The sequence below is a fragment of the Pseudorca crassidens genome, chromosome 4 (assembly GCF_039906515.1).
Source record: "Pseudorca crassidens isolate mPseCra1 chromosome 4, mPseCra1.hap1, whole genome shotgun sequence".
Classification (NCBI taxonomy): domain Eukaryota; kingdom Metazoa; phylum Chordata; class Mammalia; order Artiodactyla; family Delphinidae; genus Pseudorca; species Pseudorca crassidens.
Window position 1 is genome coordinate 1,402,859 of NC_090299.1, and position 19,731 is coordinate 1,422,589.

Below are 19,731 nucleotides of genomic sequence, written 5' to 3' on the forward strand. Positions count from 1 at the left end.
GCCACAACTAGAGAAAGGCTACGTGTGGCAACAAAGACCCAACGCAGCCAAAAACTAAATAAATTAATTAAATAAAATGGCCCTTTAAAGAAAAATATGTAATGTCTATAAAACTATTCTTATCTTACTAGAAAAAACCCATATTCACCCCTAAGCTCTATTAAGTTAAAAACAATTTTGGATAAATGTGTACTAGAAAACGTTATTTGATTTCTATAGGTACTTAAAGAAAATACAGAGATGTAGTCTAATAAACATGTGCTTAATCAAATGCATGTTATACATAGCACCAGGCCAGCTGACAACCTTGAAATCACCCTGAAAAATCTTCCTCCCCTAGTATTTCCCAAAGACTTTCAGTGGCATTACTAAACACTAAAATGACAATGTAGGGCTTCCCTGGTGGCACAGTGGTTGAGAGTCCGCCTGCCGATGCAGGGGACACGGGTTCGTGCCCCGGTCCGGGAAGATCCCACATGCCGCGGAGCAGCTGGGCCGGTGAGCCATCACCGCTGAGCCTGCACGTCCGGGGCCTGTGCTCCGCCACGGGAGAGGCCACAACAGTGAGAGGCCCGCGTACCGCAAAAAAAAAAAAAAAAAAAAAAAAAAAAAAAAAAACCGGCAATGTAAATTCAAGTCAGACAAACCCAATTCTGAATCTAGTTTAAAGGTGTAAGAGTTAAGGTAAAAAGCTAAGCCACAGTCACAAAAGACCCACCCATACAATGGTTTAAACCACAGAAGTTTATTTCTCTCTTGTTCTGAGGTGAGTGGTCTCAGCTGGTGGAGCAGCTGTTTCATGAAGTCACTCTGGACCCGGGGTCCCTCCAGCACGTTGGTCCACAGTCCTCTAGGACACTGTTATCATTTGCAGGTTGGAAAGGCGTCGTTCCAGATTCCAACTGGATGGAAGGAAAAAGGCCAGCTGGGAAGCAAGTCAGGTGTCTTCAGGACTGCCCTGGCAACAGCACACCCTGCTGACAGGAACCTGCCACTTGGCCACACCTGGCTGCAGGGACACTCAGCCACGTCACCGGCTGGCATGCCTCCGAGGAGGATGGATGGACTCCGGTGTGGCGGACAAGTAATCTCTGCCAGAAAGGCCTTTGGAGCAATGTAAAACTCCCTCATATGATTAGGAAGTGGGAAGTGGCTGCCATAAAAGTCAGCATAACGGTTACCTTTGAGCAGGAAAAGAAGGAAATTTTGAGATATTGGCAATGCATGAGGTAGTTACATGATGTCCTCTTTATATTAATTCATCAAGCTGTATTTTAAGTTTTTGCATCTTTTTTTCACAGCAAAGGGTTTTTAAAGACCAATCTTGCTTCAAGAAGATACACACTGTTCAATTCTTACTGGGTGTGTATACCTCAGTCAGTCTAGCAGATCAGAAAATTATATCCCAAAATGACATATAACATTGTTTGGTTTTAGTTAATACATTTTTGTAAAAGCAAATATTTGTCGTTCCTTATTTCCATTGATTTCTGAGTTCAATTTCGCTATTTATCTGGTATGAAACGGGCTTTTAGAAATGAAATGCTGATTTACGATTTTATTTATAAGAGAGAAGGATTTGACATAACAGCTCAGCATGTGACAAGAGTCCGGGAATCAATTCAGGTTCAGCATCATTCATTCACCAACAACCCACGAGCAATCCAACTTTAACTCAGATTTATATGAAATAAGAATAAAACTGGTGGGACCGTGTGGCAGACAGACTCTAAGGTGGTCCCACGTCTCCTGCCTTCTAGTATTCATGCCCTTGTGTAACCCCTTGAGTGTGGGTGGGACTTACTTCTAACCAAAAGTAGACAGCAACAGTGACAGAATGTGATTACCTTACATAGGAATGTAACGTCAGTCTTGCCAGGGACACTCTCTTGCCGGCTTTGAAAAAGCTGCAATAACGTAAAGCTGCTTATGGAGAGAATCACGTGGAAACGAACTGAGGGTGGCTTCTAGCCAACCATCACCAAGAACTGAGACCCTCAGTCCAAGAGCCTACAAGGGGCTGAACTCTGCCCACAACCGTGTGAGCTTACAAGCAAATGCTTCCCATTTCGAGCCGCAGATGAGACCCCAGCCCTGACTGGCACCTGCACTGCAGCCCTGCAGAGGACCCAGCTAAGCTGTGCCCAGGCTCCTGACCCACAGCAACTATGAGGTAACAAATGTGTGTTGTTTTAACTAAGTTCACAGTAAGAGTGTGACACAGGAACAAATATAATCTTTGTGAAAATTCCACTCTTTTTCCAAATCCAAGAACACTTGACAGAAAATACCTTATCTTCTCAATAAATTTACGAAAACTAGGATTTTAACAGGGTATTTTAAGAGCATGACAAGACAGCTCATGACAGGGGCTGACTGCCATTAATTTTTCTCAACAGAGACTCACATTACTGCTTCAAGAGGCATTTTATTATTTTATCAGTTTTTTTTGTTTGTTTGTTTTTTTGCGGTACGCGGGCCTCTCACTGTTGTGGCCTCTCCCGTTGCGGAGCACAGGCTCCGGACGCGCAGGCTCAGCGGCCATGGCTCACGGGCCTAGCCGCTCCGCGGCATGTGGGATCTTCCCGGACCGGGGCATGACCCCGTGTACCCTGCATCGGCAGGCGGACTCTCAACCACTGCGCCACCAGGGAAGCCCCTATTTTCTCAGTTTTTGAAGGTAAGTATATTTTGAACTCTGTCAAGTGCACACTGCTCTTTTATTTTGGAAAGCAAGTATACAGAATAAAGGAGAAGGCTCTTTGATATTTTTTTAATTAATTAATTTATTTACTTATTTTTGGCTGTGTTGGGTCTTCGTTGCTGCACGCGGGCTTTCTCTAGTTGTGGCGAGCAGGGGCTACTCTTCGTTGCGGTGCGCGGGCTTCTCATTGCAGTGGCTTCTCTTGTTGCAAAGCACAAGCTCTAGGCACGTGTGCTTCAGCAGTTGTGGCACGTGTGCTCAGCAGTTGTGGAACATGGGCTTAGTTGCTCTGCGGCATGTGGGATCTTCCCAGACCAGGGATCGAACCCATGTCCCCTGTATTGGCAGGCGGATTCTTCACCACTGTGCCACTAGGGAAGTCCCGGCTCTTTGTTGTTTGATGTTAATTTTCTTTACTACTTCCCCCAGCACCAACATTCCCCCTAAAACACTATCAATTGCTAGGTATGTAGTCCATACCCCAAAATTCTTACTCTTCATTATTGACTTCCATAACAAGGGCAACAGATGTCTGAATATGAATAGACTGAAACGTTAAGCATTACTGTATCTTAATCGACAAACTGCATTTATAACAGCTTTTGCACTATGTGTTAATATTTCTCAATTATTTCATCTCAATATAATTAATTGTATCTCACTCACTTATAACCTACTCTGTAGAAGAGAAAAACAAATTATCGGTCCAGACTTACAATTTAAAATAAAAACTGCTTTGCTAGTAAAAAAAAAAAAACAACAACAACAAAAAACACACCTGGTATTCCAACCATTTCAGTCACACTTGTGAGCATTATGTCACTGCTTTTACTATTATATCATATGTCATAAACATATGTACACAGATCCACTGATCTGTCACGTAACAGTTTATACATTTCTACGGCGGTATAATACACATACTGTCAAGAACACTTCTCTTGTCTACCACAAATAAGCAAATACAGGTTCAATGACCTGAGAGCTAAGGGTTTAGAAATGGACACTATGAAAGAGCCCATCTCTTTTGAAGTTACTTAAACAGCTGATCCAGATTCTAAGGGAATGTTTGGCAGAAATGCCTGAAACAACGAAGAGAGTGTCACATTTTCAAAGCAGTAAGGGCTAAGAGAATATAAAATTTAGTGAGCAGAAGCTCAGTCATCACTGAATGAGAGTAAAACAAGGGGAAGCTGGACTGTTTGTAGGCAGGAACTTCCCTACACAATAAAAAGTTCTATAGAAAAACTCTGCTACATTTCGTTTTGTGAAAATTAATAAGAAGGCTCACTAAAATGGAGTTGGCAGACCAGAAGGGGGAGCTCTCATGCAGTACCACGCAAAGTCAGCAGGAGGAAGAATCAACAGGAAAGAATCATCAATTACAGGTCCCCACAGGAAAAGATGTACAGGGCATCTCCTACAAGAAATCCACTTCCCCAGCAACTCAGCCGGAAACCACCAGCACTTTGAACTCTCACTTTTCTCCAATAGACTTTGATTCAAAACAACCCCTGCCAACATCCACCTTTTTCTCTATAAAATAATGTTCCTCTCCTTTGTCAGACTTGCCTTTGGCCTTTGTATAGCATGCTTGTCCCAAATTGCAATTCTCTGCTATTCTCGAGTAAACCCACTTTTGCTGGTAAAATAACTCTTTCATTTTTAAGGTCAATGATTTTCAAAACTTAGTCTTAAGAATAATTAAGACTCAAGGTAACAAAAAATATGAAGGTTCATAAAAATTACTCACTCTTTTCACTCTCTGTCCAATTCTTAGACTCCACTAAATCACCTGAATGCATAGCAGACATAATCTTCTGAGCAACACTGGAGAGTGGTATCTTACAGAGGTCAAAGCCTACAAATGCCTCGTAACCTTCCATTTTCATAAAATCCTAAACGTAAGATAAACATAATACCCATATATTAATTTTGAGACTTCAAAATAAGAAACAAGTCATGTAAAAATTTTTACATAGAGACATTCATAAAAATTACTATATTCACCACTACAGGAAATAGGTATTAATTGTCTCCATAATACAGATAAGATAGTAAGAAGAAAGTGAAACATTTAGAGGCTCAACTGGGTATTATGGTAAATAGACAACAAAGTAAAGAATGTATCTCCAATCTTGAAGCAAGCAATCTACTCAAATATTTCCTACTTCCTGAGGTTTGAAACAAACGGCTATTATAATCTTCAAACATACAGATCTAGTAACATAAAAATTATTTTTAACTGACTTGGGTTATTATGACAGACACACAACCTAACATCCTTTCACTCGCACTGCTGGGCTGTACTGGTCCCCTGGGCTGAGCAGGTGAAGGTCTAGAAGGGACAGTACAAATCATCGAGTAGCTGGTAATACATCTAATGTATTTGGCACTAATCTAAACAGAATTTGTTGTTTCATGAACCAGAAAACCAGGTGACATTTTCCCACATTACTGGAGAGGAGAAAAATTTCAAGTAAATTCTCAATTCCAAGGTAGGGCAGAGGGAAAAACAGGAACAAACAAAGGTCACCTGTGAGGAGTTAATAACAAAATCTTAGGCAAAACTTATTGCTACAAATTTTTCAAGCATATTAAGATCTACTTAACAAATACAAAATTTGAAAAATGTACAAATACAATAATTAGCAAATTCAAAATTGTCAAGGCCCATATGTCATCTAAGCATACCCATTTTCTGATGGTTATAGCTAAAAAACTCCATAAACATCACCTAAAATGTGAAGTCTTTAGACAGGCATTCCACATTACAAGCAGGTAATACATTTTTGGAGCAGTAATATTTCTTGAAAGTAGTGTCTAAATCTTCTCTTTTCTCCATAAAGCTTACTTAGTATGTAACAGAGGTCACATATAAACTAGGCACTCAAGAATCATTTGATGTAATAACTGATAAATAAGCTACTTCAAATTATTTTACCTCAACTCTTAAAATAATTTCTAATTGTCCAAATACTTCACTTGTATCCCAACCAATAGAATCCAACACTTAGGTATTTTCACTCTTAAGAAATTGATTAAAATAGTGTTATACATCATCTGAGCAACCACTTCCATGGAATTTTGAAATTTCATTTTGAAAGACATTCATTATATGTAAGTCAGACTGAAGTCAAAGCACTGCTGAGATCTGTCCTGAAGATATGTTGAATCCCTAGGACCCAATCGCTAAAATGAGCAATGGCCAATGGAGACTTGACATTCTTTGTGGTACAAGCAGGAACATTAAAATTTAAGTCTCGAAGTCTACAGCAGGGAATTATGGGTGACTACAGTTTGAGTGGCAGAATTTTACTTCATAGACAAATATGAGGGGACTTAACTATTCCATTTATTAAGGTCTACAGCTTTAACAATGCTGATTCAAAGTCCTACAAATTTTTAAAATATTTAACAGCAGAAATTTCTATCTCTAAAAAAAAAAAAAAAAAGAGATACAATTAACTCTGTAAAAAATATCTGCATTATATAATAATGCTTTTTCCCTGTAACTTAAAAGTTACCAGGACTAAGTGCCACCAAGCAAATGTTCAAGTCATAAAAAGCACTGGGACTTTGAACAAACATATAATAAACCAAATTGATATAATACTTGAATTCATTAAATGAAACGTTCCATTGACCTCGAATTTAAAATTTTCAGTGTTTATTAGCTATATTCGCCTCCTAATATATAAAATATTAAAACACAGCACGTGCAGTAAAGATTTCATTTTCAATCTTCAAGACCAACAGCCTTAATCTTTGACCGGTTTTCTAAATTCTCCACAATATCTTTCAGATAATCTTCATCTTTTAAAAAATATACATATAATTCTCTTTCCATTTGATGCAGTTTATTAGATGCCAAAATTTTTCTTTTTGTCTTCACATCAGCAAGAATATCAGTAAGAAGATGATTTAGCTTATTTAGCTGAGATTCAACTTGATGAAACTGCTCCATTAACTCCTAAAAGGAAAACAGTAATGTTTTTAATTCGAGAGCTCTATTCATACTACCAATTATAAATTTAAAATGTAATTTACATAAGAAGAATCTAAATGATATAATGATTATTCCCACAATCTCAACAATAAATGAACCTCAATTAAAAATCCATAGCAGGGGGTACTTCCCTGGTTGTCCAGTGGTTAAGACCCCGAGCTTCCACTGCAGCGGGTGGGGGGGGGTTCCATCCCTGGTCGGGGAATTAAGATCCCACAGGCCACGGGCCCCGGGCAAAAAAAAAAATCCATAGCAGGATTAATAAAAAGTCTATGTATTGATAAGACCCACTGCAACCACTTCCTATAGGCAATTTTAAGTGATTCAAAGCAAACTCCTACTCCCTGAAGAGTACTTGATATGTAAACTGTTCTGCATATTCATACATTCAAATATTACTGAATGCCCACGCACCAAGCATTGTTTTAGAGTCTACAAATAGAAGAATGAGCACCATTTCCTTCCTGGAACTTACATTCTGCTTAAGTAATCAAACCTTGTTTTAGCCTAAGCTGTTTACTCTAGACATCACAGGTTCTGAGAAAACCTTGAAATGAAGCAATTACCAATATAAAAGAATTACCTTAACAAAAATCTCATTTTTCTTTTTTCACATTGTTACAGAAGATGGAACTATATGTGACATTCAACAATCCTGACTTACCGTGTAATTCTTCTCAAAAACCTAGACATGCTGGACCCTTCACAGTTAATAATTGAAATTCTTCACTTCTTAACATTAAAAGCAGTTTATTAACAAGTTTCCATGGCCTTCTAGTCATGTATTCTACTCCTATAATTTTTCAGCCAGTATTACCAAAGAGGTTCTCAGAAAATCTGTAGCTGTAACTACACCTCAACCTCCCACAGCCTCTCAGCATGGTCCACAGCATGGTAATCACCTGGGGGAGTTTGTTAAGAATAGTTTCCTGCACCTCATTCTACACTAAATCACTCTGCAACAGGGCCAGAAGCTACATTTCAACAGGCTCCTTGGTGATTCTAACGTACAAGTTCATGAATAACAGCTTCACACCTGTCATAAATGCCAGTTCCAGAGAGTATTTCTTAAACTAACTACATTAAAAAAAAAAAAATCAAGTAATATCCACATTAATTGGTCTCTCTTTGAGGAAAAACTCTGTAAACTTGAATACAATCAGAAACATCTAACCTTTAGTTTCAATACTAAAGATCTTAACAGTTACTAAAATAATACTCCTACAAATACTGAAAAATATTCAACTTCATTAATAAAAATGCAAGTTAAAATTCATATGGATGACACTTTATACCTCACTGGGATAGGGAAAAACATTAAATAATGATACCCAATGACATTATAGTGAAATCACCATATTTTAGTGATTCTAGGATGGAATCTTTCACATTTTAATATAACTGAAATCAACATGCACTGTACAATCAAGAGCATCATGTAACTGTTATTGACCAGACACTCATTAGAAGCACTTTATCACCAATATTTTATTTTTTGCCATGCCACAAGGCTTGCAGGATCTTAGTTCTCCCAACCAGGGACTGAACCTGCGCCGCCTGAAGTGGAAGCGCCGAGTCCTAACCACTGGACCGCCAAGGAATTCCCTCACCAATATATATATATATATTTTTATTATGGTAAGAACACATAACATGAGATCTCCCCTCTTAAATTCAGGAGTACAATACGGTATTGTTAACTACAGGCACAATGCTGTATAGCAGATGGCTAGAACTTGTTCATTTTGCATAACCGAAACTTTAGACCTGTTGATCAACAACTTCCCATCTGGCAACCACCATTCTACTCTGTGCTTCTAATAAATCTACTTTAGATGCTCATATAAGTGGAATCATGCACTATTTCTTCGTGACTGGCTTATTTCACTTAGCATAATCTCCTCAAGGTTCACCCTTGTTGTGGCATTTTGCAGTTCTCTTTTTCTAAGGCTGAATGATATTCCATTGTATGTGTATACTATATTTTCTTTATCCATTCCTCCACTGATGGACTTTTAGGTTGTTTCCACAGCTTAGCTATTATGAGTAAGTGCTGCGATGAATATGTGAGTGCAGACATCTCTTTAATATCCTGTTTTCATTTCCTTTGGATATATACCCAGAAGTAGGATTACAGGATTATAACAGTAGTTCTATTTTAAAAACTTTTGAGGAAATTCCATACTGTTTTCCACAGCAGCTGCACCATTTTGTATGCCCACCAAAAATGTACAAGGGTTCCAATTTCCCCACATCCTCACCAATCCTAGTCTTTTGATTTTTGATAACAGTCATCCTAACAGGCATAAGGTGTTATCTCACTGTGGTTCTGATTTGCATTTCCCTGATAATTAGATAATCGAACATCTACTCATAAACCTGTTGGCCATCTGTATTTCTTCTTTAAGGAAATGTCTATTCCAGTCCTTAGCCCATTTTAAAATCAGGTTATTAAGTTTTCTGCTATCACCAACATTCTTGATGTATAATGTGGAAAAATATTAAAAGTACTTTGAGTCAAGATATAACATAGAAGTGGACACTAAATGTGAAGCTTTAGAAACACCTTAACCATTTTAATTGGCTTTTTCCCTTTTAATGTATATTCAACAGTGATATGATAAAAACCCACACCTAAAAGGTATCTTCTAATAGGCATGAAATAAAAATTCTAAATAAGGAAATACTGTGTCAGTTTAACTGAACAAGTTTTTTCTTTCTTAGAAATTCATGAAATTATGGTGTATCATATGATAAGTGGTGTCTAGCAGACATTTAATAGTGCTGGTGACATTGTAAGTAGGTACAACTCCTTTGAAAAGCAATATGGCAGTATCAAAGGCCAAAAAATAATGTGTATACCCAAGAAATCCAATAATTCTACTTCTAAGAGTTCATCCAAATGAATGTATCAAAAAAAAAAAAAAAAGAAAGTATCCAACAACAAAAAGCTATATACACAAGATATACATGATCTCATTCAAGAGCAAACAAAAGAAAAAAACGAAGACTATCAAAATACTCCAAGATGGTGGACTGGTTACACAAATTATGACACAGTAATTAAATCAAGAGTATTATAAACTTTAAAAATTAAAATCGTTTAGCATGGAAATGTTTATTTCATAAGGCTAAGTATAAAGGAAGAACATGAAAGATATATTAAGTAAAGGAAAAAAGCATCCACCTTGCAAATACTAACCAAAAGAAAGATAGCATAGGAATATTAATATCAGACAAGAGAATATTAAGACAAAAAGCACAACACAGGGTCATTATATAATGCTCAATGGTTCAATCCACTGCAATTTAAGTCTACCAGAATATTTCACTGCGATTTTAAATTTGGATGTAACTTATAAAATAAACTCAAATATAAAGAAAAAACTGACAGAACTACAAGGAGAAATTTTCAAATCCACCATCATGGGATTTTCACATAATTGTTTAAAAGATCAAGAAGATAAAAATCACTAATAGGAGACTTTAAAGAACTAATCACAAATATCACTTCACATCCATTAGGATGACTGTTACATATGTTTTAAAAAGGGAAAATAACAAGTGTAGGCGAGGACATGGAGAAACTGGAACCCTGGTGCAGGTGCTGTGGAAATGTTCGGCAGTTCCTCAGAAAGTTAAACAGAGACTTACCACATGACTCAGCATCCACTCCTAGGTATATACCCAAAAGGAATGAAAACAGGGACTCAAGTGCTTGTACAACAATGTTCACAGCAGCATTCTTCAAAACAGCCAAAAGGTGTAAACAACCCAAGTGTCTATTAAACAGATGAACAGATAAAATGTGATGTATACACACAATGGAATACTCAGCCGCAAAAAGGAATAAAATTCTCACACCTCATGCAATATGGATGATACTTAAGGACATTATGCTAAAATAAGCCAAACACAAAAGGACAAATATTATACAATTCTACTTACATGAAGTACCTAGAGTAGGCAAATTCATAGAGACAGAAACTGGAACAGAGTTACCAGGGATGGGGGAAAGGAGGAATGGGGAGTTAATATTTAACAGGCACAGAGATTGGCCCATTTGGGATGAGGAAAAAGTTCTGGAAATGTATGGTGTCATGGTTGCACGACACTGTGAATGTATTTAATGTCACTGAATTGCACACTTTAAAGTGGTTAAAATTGTAAATTTTACACTTTATTTTACCACAGTAAAAAAATTATTTAAAAAAACTAATCATAAGCCGCCTTATTTCAAGAGAAGTAAGCTAGTTACTCAGATCAATTCTTCTATAGGAAAAAATGTGAAAGGTGAAATGAAGTACTTAGTCAAACAAAACAAAAGCAACAAAGAGGTAACAAGACATTAAAAGAAACTACAAGACCATAAAACAATGCAGGTTGGTAAGGGAGCCCAGGAGGTGCTTATTCAATTGCCAATCTTGGAAAATCAGAATCCATGATTCCTGGGAGAAAAATCAAAGTCCAAGGTCCACAGAAGGTGGGAAGTCAAACAGGAGACTCTTCATAATAAACTAAGGACTCCAAGGACACCAACAATCTTAAGATCAGGATGGCCAGAGGTGGAAGAGCCCTTGGTTAGAATTACAGCCCAGATAGGAGTCACCTGGGTCCCCCGAAAACAGAGTCTGAACCCAGTTTATGGTTCAGAAGTGGTGGTGCCCAAAATATCTAACAAAACATACATGAAGGCAGAAGGCATTTAAGGATCCTTTTGTTATCTCATAATGTAAGGGGGTCCCTTCACCAGAAAGATACTGATTTTAAATTTGTATGCCTCAATAAATGGTGATGGGACAATCTGGTTATTCATAGGGAAAAAATAAAATGAGAACTCTACCTCTCATGTCATACATAAAAATAAACTCCTGGTGGATTAAAGAACTGAACTTGAACAGCATAACTTTAAGATAAAGTAAAGGGGACTATCATTATGATATTATGGGCAAACCTGAACAAGATATAAAAAAGGGCAAACTTTAAGAGTGATTAAATGACATGACATTAAAACATCAAAAAAAAAAAAGCCAAAAATAAACTAACAGGAAACAGTAAAAAAGAAAAAAACAAGCCACAAATAGGGAGCAAATATACATAACACACATCACTGACAAAGGACTGGTATTTGAAATACATAAATAACTCCTACTGAAAGGGGGTTCAACCTCCCTAACCATCAGAGAAATGCAAATTACAATCTCAACGGGACGCTATTTTACATCTCTACAGAGTGAGAGAAAATTATAAATCAGACAGTGCTACGTGATGAACAGGATATGGATACATAGCATCTCTTAAACATCGCTGGTACAATATGATACAACCCCTTTAGAAACCAGTTTGATGTACACTGTAAAACTGAACCTGTTATCTAGCAATTCCACGCCTGTGTGAGGGGACAGCGAGTGATGTGAGAGTGTGTGTGTGTGTGTGTGTGTGTGTGTGTGTGTGTAGGCATGCATCTACAAGACATGCAACAAGACTATACATAGCTGTATGATCTACAACGGCAAAAACTGGAAATAATCTAAATGTCTGTCAACAGAACAGATAATTGTGGAATTTCACATAAGAGAATACTAACTATACAAAAGAGAGAACTATAAATGAGCTATAGCTTTACAAATATCAACATGGATGAATCTCAAAATCATATTAAGAAACAAGCAAGTTACTAAAGAATACATTAATACAATCTATATAAAATTCAGAAACATACAAAACTAAATAACACATGGTCTGTATTATAAACAAAAGAAAGCGAATGACAAAATTAAGCGTAGTAGTTACTCCTTGAAGAAGAGAGGGGAATGGTATTAGGAGGAGCACGCTATTACTAAGTGTACAGAGGGTTTGAGAGATGTAAGGGCAATCCTCTATTTACTAAGATAGGTGAAAAGAATACAGGGGTGGTTTTATTTTTCTTAATTCTTAGCATAAACATTATATATCCTTCTACATCTGAAATATTTCATAAATTTTTAAAATTCTGTGTGCACTGATCAAAACGATCTGAAAAATATATTTATGTTTTTATATGAATAAAAATGAGGTATGAAAATGTTATTAGGGCAATGAGATATGGAGTAATATTTTCCTCATGTTAACATTTTCTTTAGCATCTTTTACAATGAACACTTTTTTTTTTTTTGCAGTACACGGGCCCCTCACCGCTGTGGCCTCTCCTGCGCAGAGCACAGGCTCCGGACGCGCATGCTCAGCAGCCATGGCCCACGGGCCCAGCCGCTCTGCGGCACGCGGGATCCTCCCGGACTGGGAGACAAACCCATGTCCCCTGCATCAGCAGGCAGACTCTCAACCACTGCGCCACCAGGGAAGCCCTGAACACTATTTTTTTAAGTATTTTTAATTACTATAGCAAACACCCACCTGATCACTAAGCAAAAGCTGATTTCCTCCTTGATACAAAGCATCACAAAGCATGTCCACATCATTATTTAGTTTGGACAGAAAGAAAGAATGCTCTTGAGCAGATACTGCTAACTGCTCTTGTACCAAAGAAACGTCCTGTTTTAATTTCTCAGCCACTTCTTCCAGGTTTCCATGGGTTATAAACAATTCTTTTTTCTTATTCTCTCCTTCTAAAAGTTGATAAAGCCTAAAATGTAAGATTAAAAATTACAGAAAAAAATTCTCAAGTCAGTACAGTTTTCAAAATTATAATCCACTATATATTGGGGCATCTTTGGGGAAAGCTAACAACCTATAAATATTAATCAAACAACTAAAAACATTCCAACTAAAATACTACCTCATTACAGAAATATGTATTCTAATTACTGTATCTGAATCCCCAGTTTTCCCATCTTCCAAGTTTTAGACAAAAAATTTTTTGACTTTAACTGCCATTAACCTACCTCAAACAAACGTTTCAGAGGTACCTCCCTAGAAAACAATTCTTTCACAGAACACAACTATGATGTAGTAGAAACAGCAATGAACTTGAAACAGAAGACCTAGATCTGAGTTCTGGCTGCCATGTGAGACCTAAGTCAAGTCAACCTCTGAGACTTAATTTTCACATCGTAATACCTACCTAATTTTAAAGGACTGTGGTAAACTTAAAAGAGAAAAAATGAAAATATAAACAACATAAAATGTTTAAAAAAGTGAACAGTAAAGAGCCACGTAAATAGTAAACTTGCTACTCCAGTCATGTCCATATTTGCTTGACAAATTAAATTCCTAATGAACCATGAGGTCACTTTAACACTTCAAACGTTAATGGCAGAAATATCCTACAAGACTAATGGAAAAATGTGAGGCAGCACTTTCTACATATTTATGACAAAAAGTGCCTGCTCTTTTCCTCAGAATTTTTCTTAAATGTATTATTTTAATTATTTTAACAAGTTGCAACAGGTTTCCTAAAATAGGTTCAAGCCTAAGGCTAATTCTGCTCTTGTGGAATGTCACTACACAGTTCCAGGGGGCACCATTTACACAGAATCATGAGGTCAATGCCACCTCTGAAAGTGTGCAGTGAGGCAGCCCTATCCCTGCCCTTCATTTCATTAATAAGAACACAAAGTATTAGATGATTTTCTTCTAGCCTAGAGAAAAATCAGGAGTAGGATCGAGATTTTTGAGCCCTTTGACTACTTTAGCCCTCCAATTTCAGTATCCCCATACCATCAATTGCTTAGACATCCAGAAAAGACTGGAAGCTAGCATTCATTCTTGCTGATTCACCTTGACTAGACGCAAAAATGAAGTCTTCTCTCCTCTCTACTGCTGCCTTCTCCACATGAAGTCAATTCTCTGCTCTGCAATACTTGCTATTCACCCAGCTGTATTCAAACTTCCTGCTGTAAGTTAAACTCCTGCCCCAAATCTAAAAACATCTATCAATAAATAGTGCCTAAACATGAATAAAGACCTTGTATTGTATATTTTCAATCCTCCAACCCATCCACCTCACCTCTAAACCAGCTACTTCCAGATTTAACATAAATGAAAAAGAGAGCAAGAATTAAAAAGGAAAAAGAAACATATAAGAATATAACAGAAAGGTGGAAGAACAGAATACAAAGGCCAAAAACGGAGTGCAAAGAATTCTTTAAACGTCCACAATTTTAGTTCAAACTCTAGTATTTTACAAAAACGAATGGAAAAATAATTACTCACTAAAGAAACAATGAAGCCTACCTATGAGTAGAATAATCCTTGGTATCAATGGTATTCCTTGGATTTATCTGCTGAGATACAGATGGGTCTGTCAGCATTTCTAATTGGTGGTGGAGCATCAAATTACTTTGACTAAGTTCTTGAACCAAGTTTTCAAGCTGACGATATAGGTCCAAATGCCTTCTCAATTCAATTTCATAAGATAATTGTACAAGTTCAAATGATGCCTTTTGCTTTATCAACTGATTTAAAACTAACTCTTGTCTTGCTGTGTAATAGTCTTGTTTAGCAATCTGCAGGTCGAAATCTCCCTTTACAACTGGCATATTCAATAACTGGGCATTCTCTCTTACCACAGCAGGCAAAATTTTGTCTTTTATATGAGTGATTTGTTCTTCAAGTTTCAGAATCTCACTGTTCAAGCTAGAAATTTTAGCATCCAAAATATCTTTGCCAAGAACCTACACAAAGAAAACAATTACATTTCAAACTGTAAGTATAAAGTTGAAATAGTTTTTAAATTATTTTCACTTTCCATTTTAGGTTATCAGATAACATACTCACTAATAACTTATTTCATATTAGCAGAAGCCAAAATCACAGTTTAAAGAAGCAAAGTGTAGACTAAGCCAAGGGTAAAGCCATTATGAATTGCTAACTTTTAATGCTATTACTACCATGTAAAATACTAGACACAGTAATGGACATCTTGTCATGTTTGTCTTAATAAAAATCACACTACTCACCGAATGCTAATGTATACTATTTAAGTTTTTCTTAAAATTAAAATAATCTCAGTAGCTATTCTCCCAGCCTGCCTGTTGATTTCAGCACTTCTACAGAATAACAGGACTTCACACATCATTCCAAAGTTTGTGTCAGTTATAGGTATTCAGCTTCAGAAAAGCTGTTATTTTTACTCAACTATCTAGTGGTTACATTACCAAGAAAGCAAGCTTCCCAAGAGTGCAGATGGCTAACTATAATACATCTATACATTCTTAGAAAAGAATCAGGGTTTCAATCCACTGAACCGGATCTCTAACTTCATTAGCACCATCCTCTGGTCAGCGCAAACAAGGCAGAAAACCCGTAACACAGCAATAAGGCTCTTTACCCATTCATCATAAAAAAGGAAATGTCAGGGTCATCTGTATCTGAACCAACACAGAATGCAAAAGTACTTTTGTTTAAAATGAACTAGATAACGTGGTCGGGTTATAATTACTATTTCTGCCCTCGGCTAATATGAAGATCTATTTGTACGAAACAATGACACAGATCACAACTAAACACTGAACAAACAGAAAATAAGAGACTGTGATTCCTTATTATATCCCCATTTCTAAAGACTTTACTATCAGTATTACTCCATTATCAACAACAATTTCAATATGAATCCAGTCCCATTTCTCATGTTTACCTTGCTAGTGAGGCTATGAAGATTCTCCTCTGCCCATTTTATACTTGACTTCAGGCTCAAATTTCTTGCTTTCAAGTGAATTAACTGATGTTGAGCACAAATATATGCCAGCTGCAGCCTAGCCATCTCTAGCCGTCTCTCCTCAAGAACTTCTTGATTATCACAAATAGAGGACGCTTGTATATCTAAAAGTTGAAAATTTTCTTCGTTTGAACTTTCAACTACTTCATGTACACCTTGAAAGAACTGTTTTTTGGTATATAAGGTTAATGCTGCTGTGCTTTGCTCTTCTTGGCTTAGATATTTTTCCAATGAAAATTGAGATAAAAACACCAGTGGATCTGTCCCTTGACCCAAATTCGAATGTCTGAAGAACACCAGTAATTTTGCAACTCCATCAGTAAGAGCGTGAAGCTCATTACTGATCTTAGTATTGGTAGCATTTAGAATTCGCTGACTCTGCTTCAGCTTCTTATTGGCTGCTCCTTCTTTAGCATTTAACCTCAGAGACTTGTGGCTAGTTACTGAAGCCATCAACTGGCATTTATTACGTCGCTGAATTTTCAGGTTCTTTAATTTCTGCAGAGTTTGAACCTCATCCTCTAATTTCTCCAGCTCTTTGTCATTCAGGGTAGGTGTCTTCAAATCAGAAGTTTTACAGGTATTAAGAACTTCATCCAACGCTGCTCCTTCTAGGATGGGCTTGCCTGATTTCTGAAGAATGCTAAAAGCTTCCAATTCCTCTTCAGATAATACGTTCCGTTCACTCACATTCCCACAAAACCACTTCAAAAATGATTCATTTTCAACAGTCTCAAACAACCAGTCAAAATCTTCCCCATTAAGAATATCAGCTTTGGGATAATCAATTTTTTTTAACGTTTCCACAAACTCCTTTCCACAACTCATGGTTTAACTACCCAAATTTTTTGTAACTGATAAGGTTTTATAGTGTTGATATTTAGAAAATGAATCCAAATACATACAAAACTAATTTTATGTTAAGTCCACAGAGAAGGGGGAAATATATTTTTAGACTCTATAATAATTTCTCCTGGGGGGGGAAAAAAAACAAGTGTTAGACCACAAATAGGGCGACTATATCTTTGAAAGGATGATACAGCTAAACATCACAAGATACAGTTGTAGCTGGAAAGTCTGATGAAGATAAACAATTAGGGTATTACTTAGAACAATGCAACAGTAATGAAAACCTAATTAACAAGGAAATCCTATTTTTTCCAAAGATAACACGGTTTAAAATACGTTGTATTTTAGAAAGCAGCAGTTCAGTTTTTAATTCAAAATACATGGATGTAAATATATCCAAGCCATCACGCGGCTAAGCAGCCTCCTTTCCCTGTCCTTCCTGAGAAAACAGAAATAAATATGGTAAGTTTTTTACGAGAGTCAACTAAATATTTACCTGAATAACTCAGTCAGCATCCGCATTCACGCAAGAACCAGTCAGATACGACGAACCTAGTGCAGAGAAAATCAGGCTTAAGGTTTAAGAACCACCCCCGACTCGAGAAGAGCCAAAGGACTGAGCAGTCGTTCAATAAAGGTACTTCAGGCATTTATTATTTTCAGCACAGGGACCACCTGTCCACGCTGCGAACTCCAAGGACGTAAACAGGAGGCACAGAGGAGGGCCCCAGTAACACATCTGCGGCACTCGGTGATTTGGGGTGATGCATTCAGCGATGACTGGGACGCGCGTCAATAAACTACTCGTCCACAGAGGCCGCCGAATCGGCGCCAAGACAAACTGCACAAACCTCAGGCGGGTGCCCGGCCGGCCTGCGGGGCTCAGGTACGCCCCCCCGCGTCCTAGCAGCGCCTCAGGGTCGGGCCTGGACGGGCGGGGCCCCGGGCGCCCCCGCCCCGCCCGCACTGGAGCCCCCCGTTTCCGGCCGCGCCCCTCGCCCCTCACTCGCGCCCCCGGCACCCACCCCCGCACCGGAGGGAGCCCCCAGTGTCCCGCCGCTCTCCTCAACCCTCCGGGCGCCGCCCCCCGACCGCACTGGAGCCCCCCAGCTCCGGACGCTCCCCTCACCCACCCGGCCCCCACTCGCACCCCCGGGCCCTCGCCCTGCGGACAGCGACTGCGCCGCGCGGGCAAGTACCTGCGCGCCCGAAGGACGTCCCCAGGGACGCCCGGAAGAAAGACGCAGCCCACTGACCCGCGCCGCTCCCACAGCCCCACCTCCCGCCTGATAGAACCGCGAGGCGGCCGCCACATACCTCAGAAAGCTCGGCTTGTGCCCCTCAGCAGCCCGCCGCCACGCCTCGCACGGCCTCACGGGAACGCCGCCCCCCGCGCGCGCGCAGAAGACCGAGCCCGGGTCGCGGGGCGACCTTCTGCACAGGCGCAGGGTCGGAAGAGGCGGGGCTGGATGGGGCGGGCCCCCGGCCTGACGTCTACCAGCAGGGAGCGAGCTGATTGACTCCCTGCCTCAGGGGCGGGGCCGGGGCGCGCGAGGGGGAGGGGTGGGGTGAGGTCTGGGGGTCGCCTAGGCGGGAGGTCCGGCCTCGCACAGTCGCTGCGCCTGCACGCAGTACCCCATTTGCACCCTCTGAGGAGCCGGCTTTCAGCCGCAGCCTCGTTGGGTCGGGAGCGCGCACCGGAGCCAGCCCCGCCCTGCCCTGCCCTGCCGGCCGCCCTGTGACCGGGCAGCCTCGGCCCCGTGGCCTCTGTGTCCCGTCCTCCCCGGCCGCGGGGCCGCGCTCCACTCCGGAGTGCGCGTGGACGAGCTCGCGGAGCGGACTTACTCGCCTCACAGCCTTTTACGATGAACGCTGTTTTGCAGGAGCGCTTAGTTACCAAGCCCTCACCTGACAATCCCATTTTCCACATACGACTTTTAAATAAAAGTTGAAACTATAACTCATATAGACATACAGTGGATATGTGTCGGGATGGAGACGGTTTCCAAGGAGGATGCCGGAAACGGAAGATGTGTGGTCAGCGAAAGGAGCAGTGCTCAAATAAGATTGCCGAGTTTGATGCAAATCTGGTTGACGCCCTACCGTCCAATGAAACCAGACTTTTGGGGGTTATCATTTGTATTGGGCAGAATTCATTTGCATCTCTACCAGACACAAATCATTTTTAAGTTACCAATCTTCTACAAATTAACATCTAAATGTGCAAGGTTGGGGCCCTGGTCATTACTACATAGTCAATACCCCCCCCACCCACCCCCAGCATCAAATGGCCCTAAGGTGGCTTGTTAGACAATGTCCTTGTCTAGTGCGACGTCGTAAGGGCAAAAGTCTTTCCGGGTAATTTTTCTTAGTATTTTTAAGAAGAGAAAGAATAATGTTCTGGGGCAGATGCCATGAAATAATCTTGACTTGCACATACTTGTTAATTCGTTTTACTTTTTTAATCCTCCTCTTCCGAAAGACGATAAAGCCTAAAATGGTCGGAAAAATAAA

At 39.3% G+C, this 19,731-nt stretch overlaps 2 protein-coding genes across 3 annotated transcripts in view; both read right to left on the minus strand.

Moving 5' to 3' along the window:
• The window catches only part of POLN (DNA polymerase nu), a 171,642-nt gene extending 153,030 nt beyond the window's left edge, over positions 1-18,612 (minus strand). The window contains exons 1-3 of the mRNA XM_067734870.1: positions 18,535-18,612; positions 17,714-17,769; positions 4,458-4,602 (exon numbers count right to left, since the gene is read on the minus strand). Of these exons, the coding sequence (XP_067590971.1) occupies positions 4,458-4,596 (139 nt within the window). The 5' untranslated portion in view covers positions 4,597-4,602; positions 17,714-17,769; positions 18,535-18,612. The remainder of the gene's footprint in view (positions 1-4,457; positions 4,603-17,713; positions 17,770-18,534) is intronic.
• On the minus strand, positions 6,358-18,611 carry HAUS3 (HAUS augmin like complex subunit 3). Of its 2 annotated transcripts, none has more exons than XM_067734871.1 (6): positions 18,535-18,611; positions 17,714-17,769; positions 16,288-17,341; positions 14,886-15,325; positions 13,107-13,335; positions 6,358-6,677 (listed from the first exon to the last, which is right to left on the minus strand). In XM_067734871.1, the coding sequence occupies exons 3-6, from the start codon at positions 17,194-17,196 to the stop codon at positions 6,444-6,446; spliced, it is 1,812 nt and encodes a 603-aa protein (XP_067590972.1). In that variant the 5' UTR covers positions 17,197-17,341; positions 17,714-17,769; positions 18,535-18,611; the 3' UTR covers positions 6,358-6,443. The 2 variants fall into 2 exon arrangements, with proteins under 2 accessions (XP_067590972.1, XP_067590973.1); XM_067734872.1 differs by lacking the exon at positions 18,535-18,611 and adding an exon at positions 18,417-18,437.
• Positions 18,613-19,731: the final 1,119 nt, after the last annotated feature.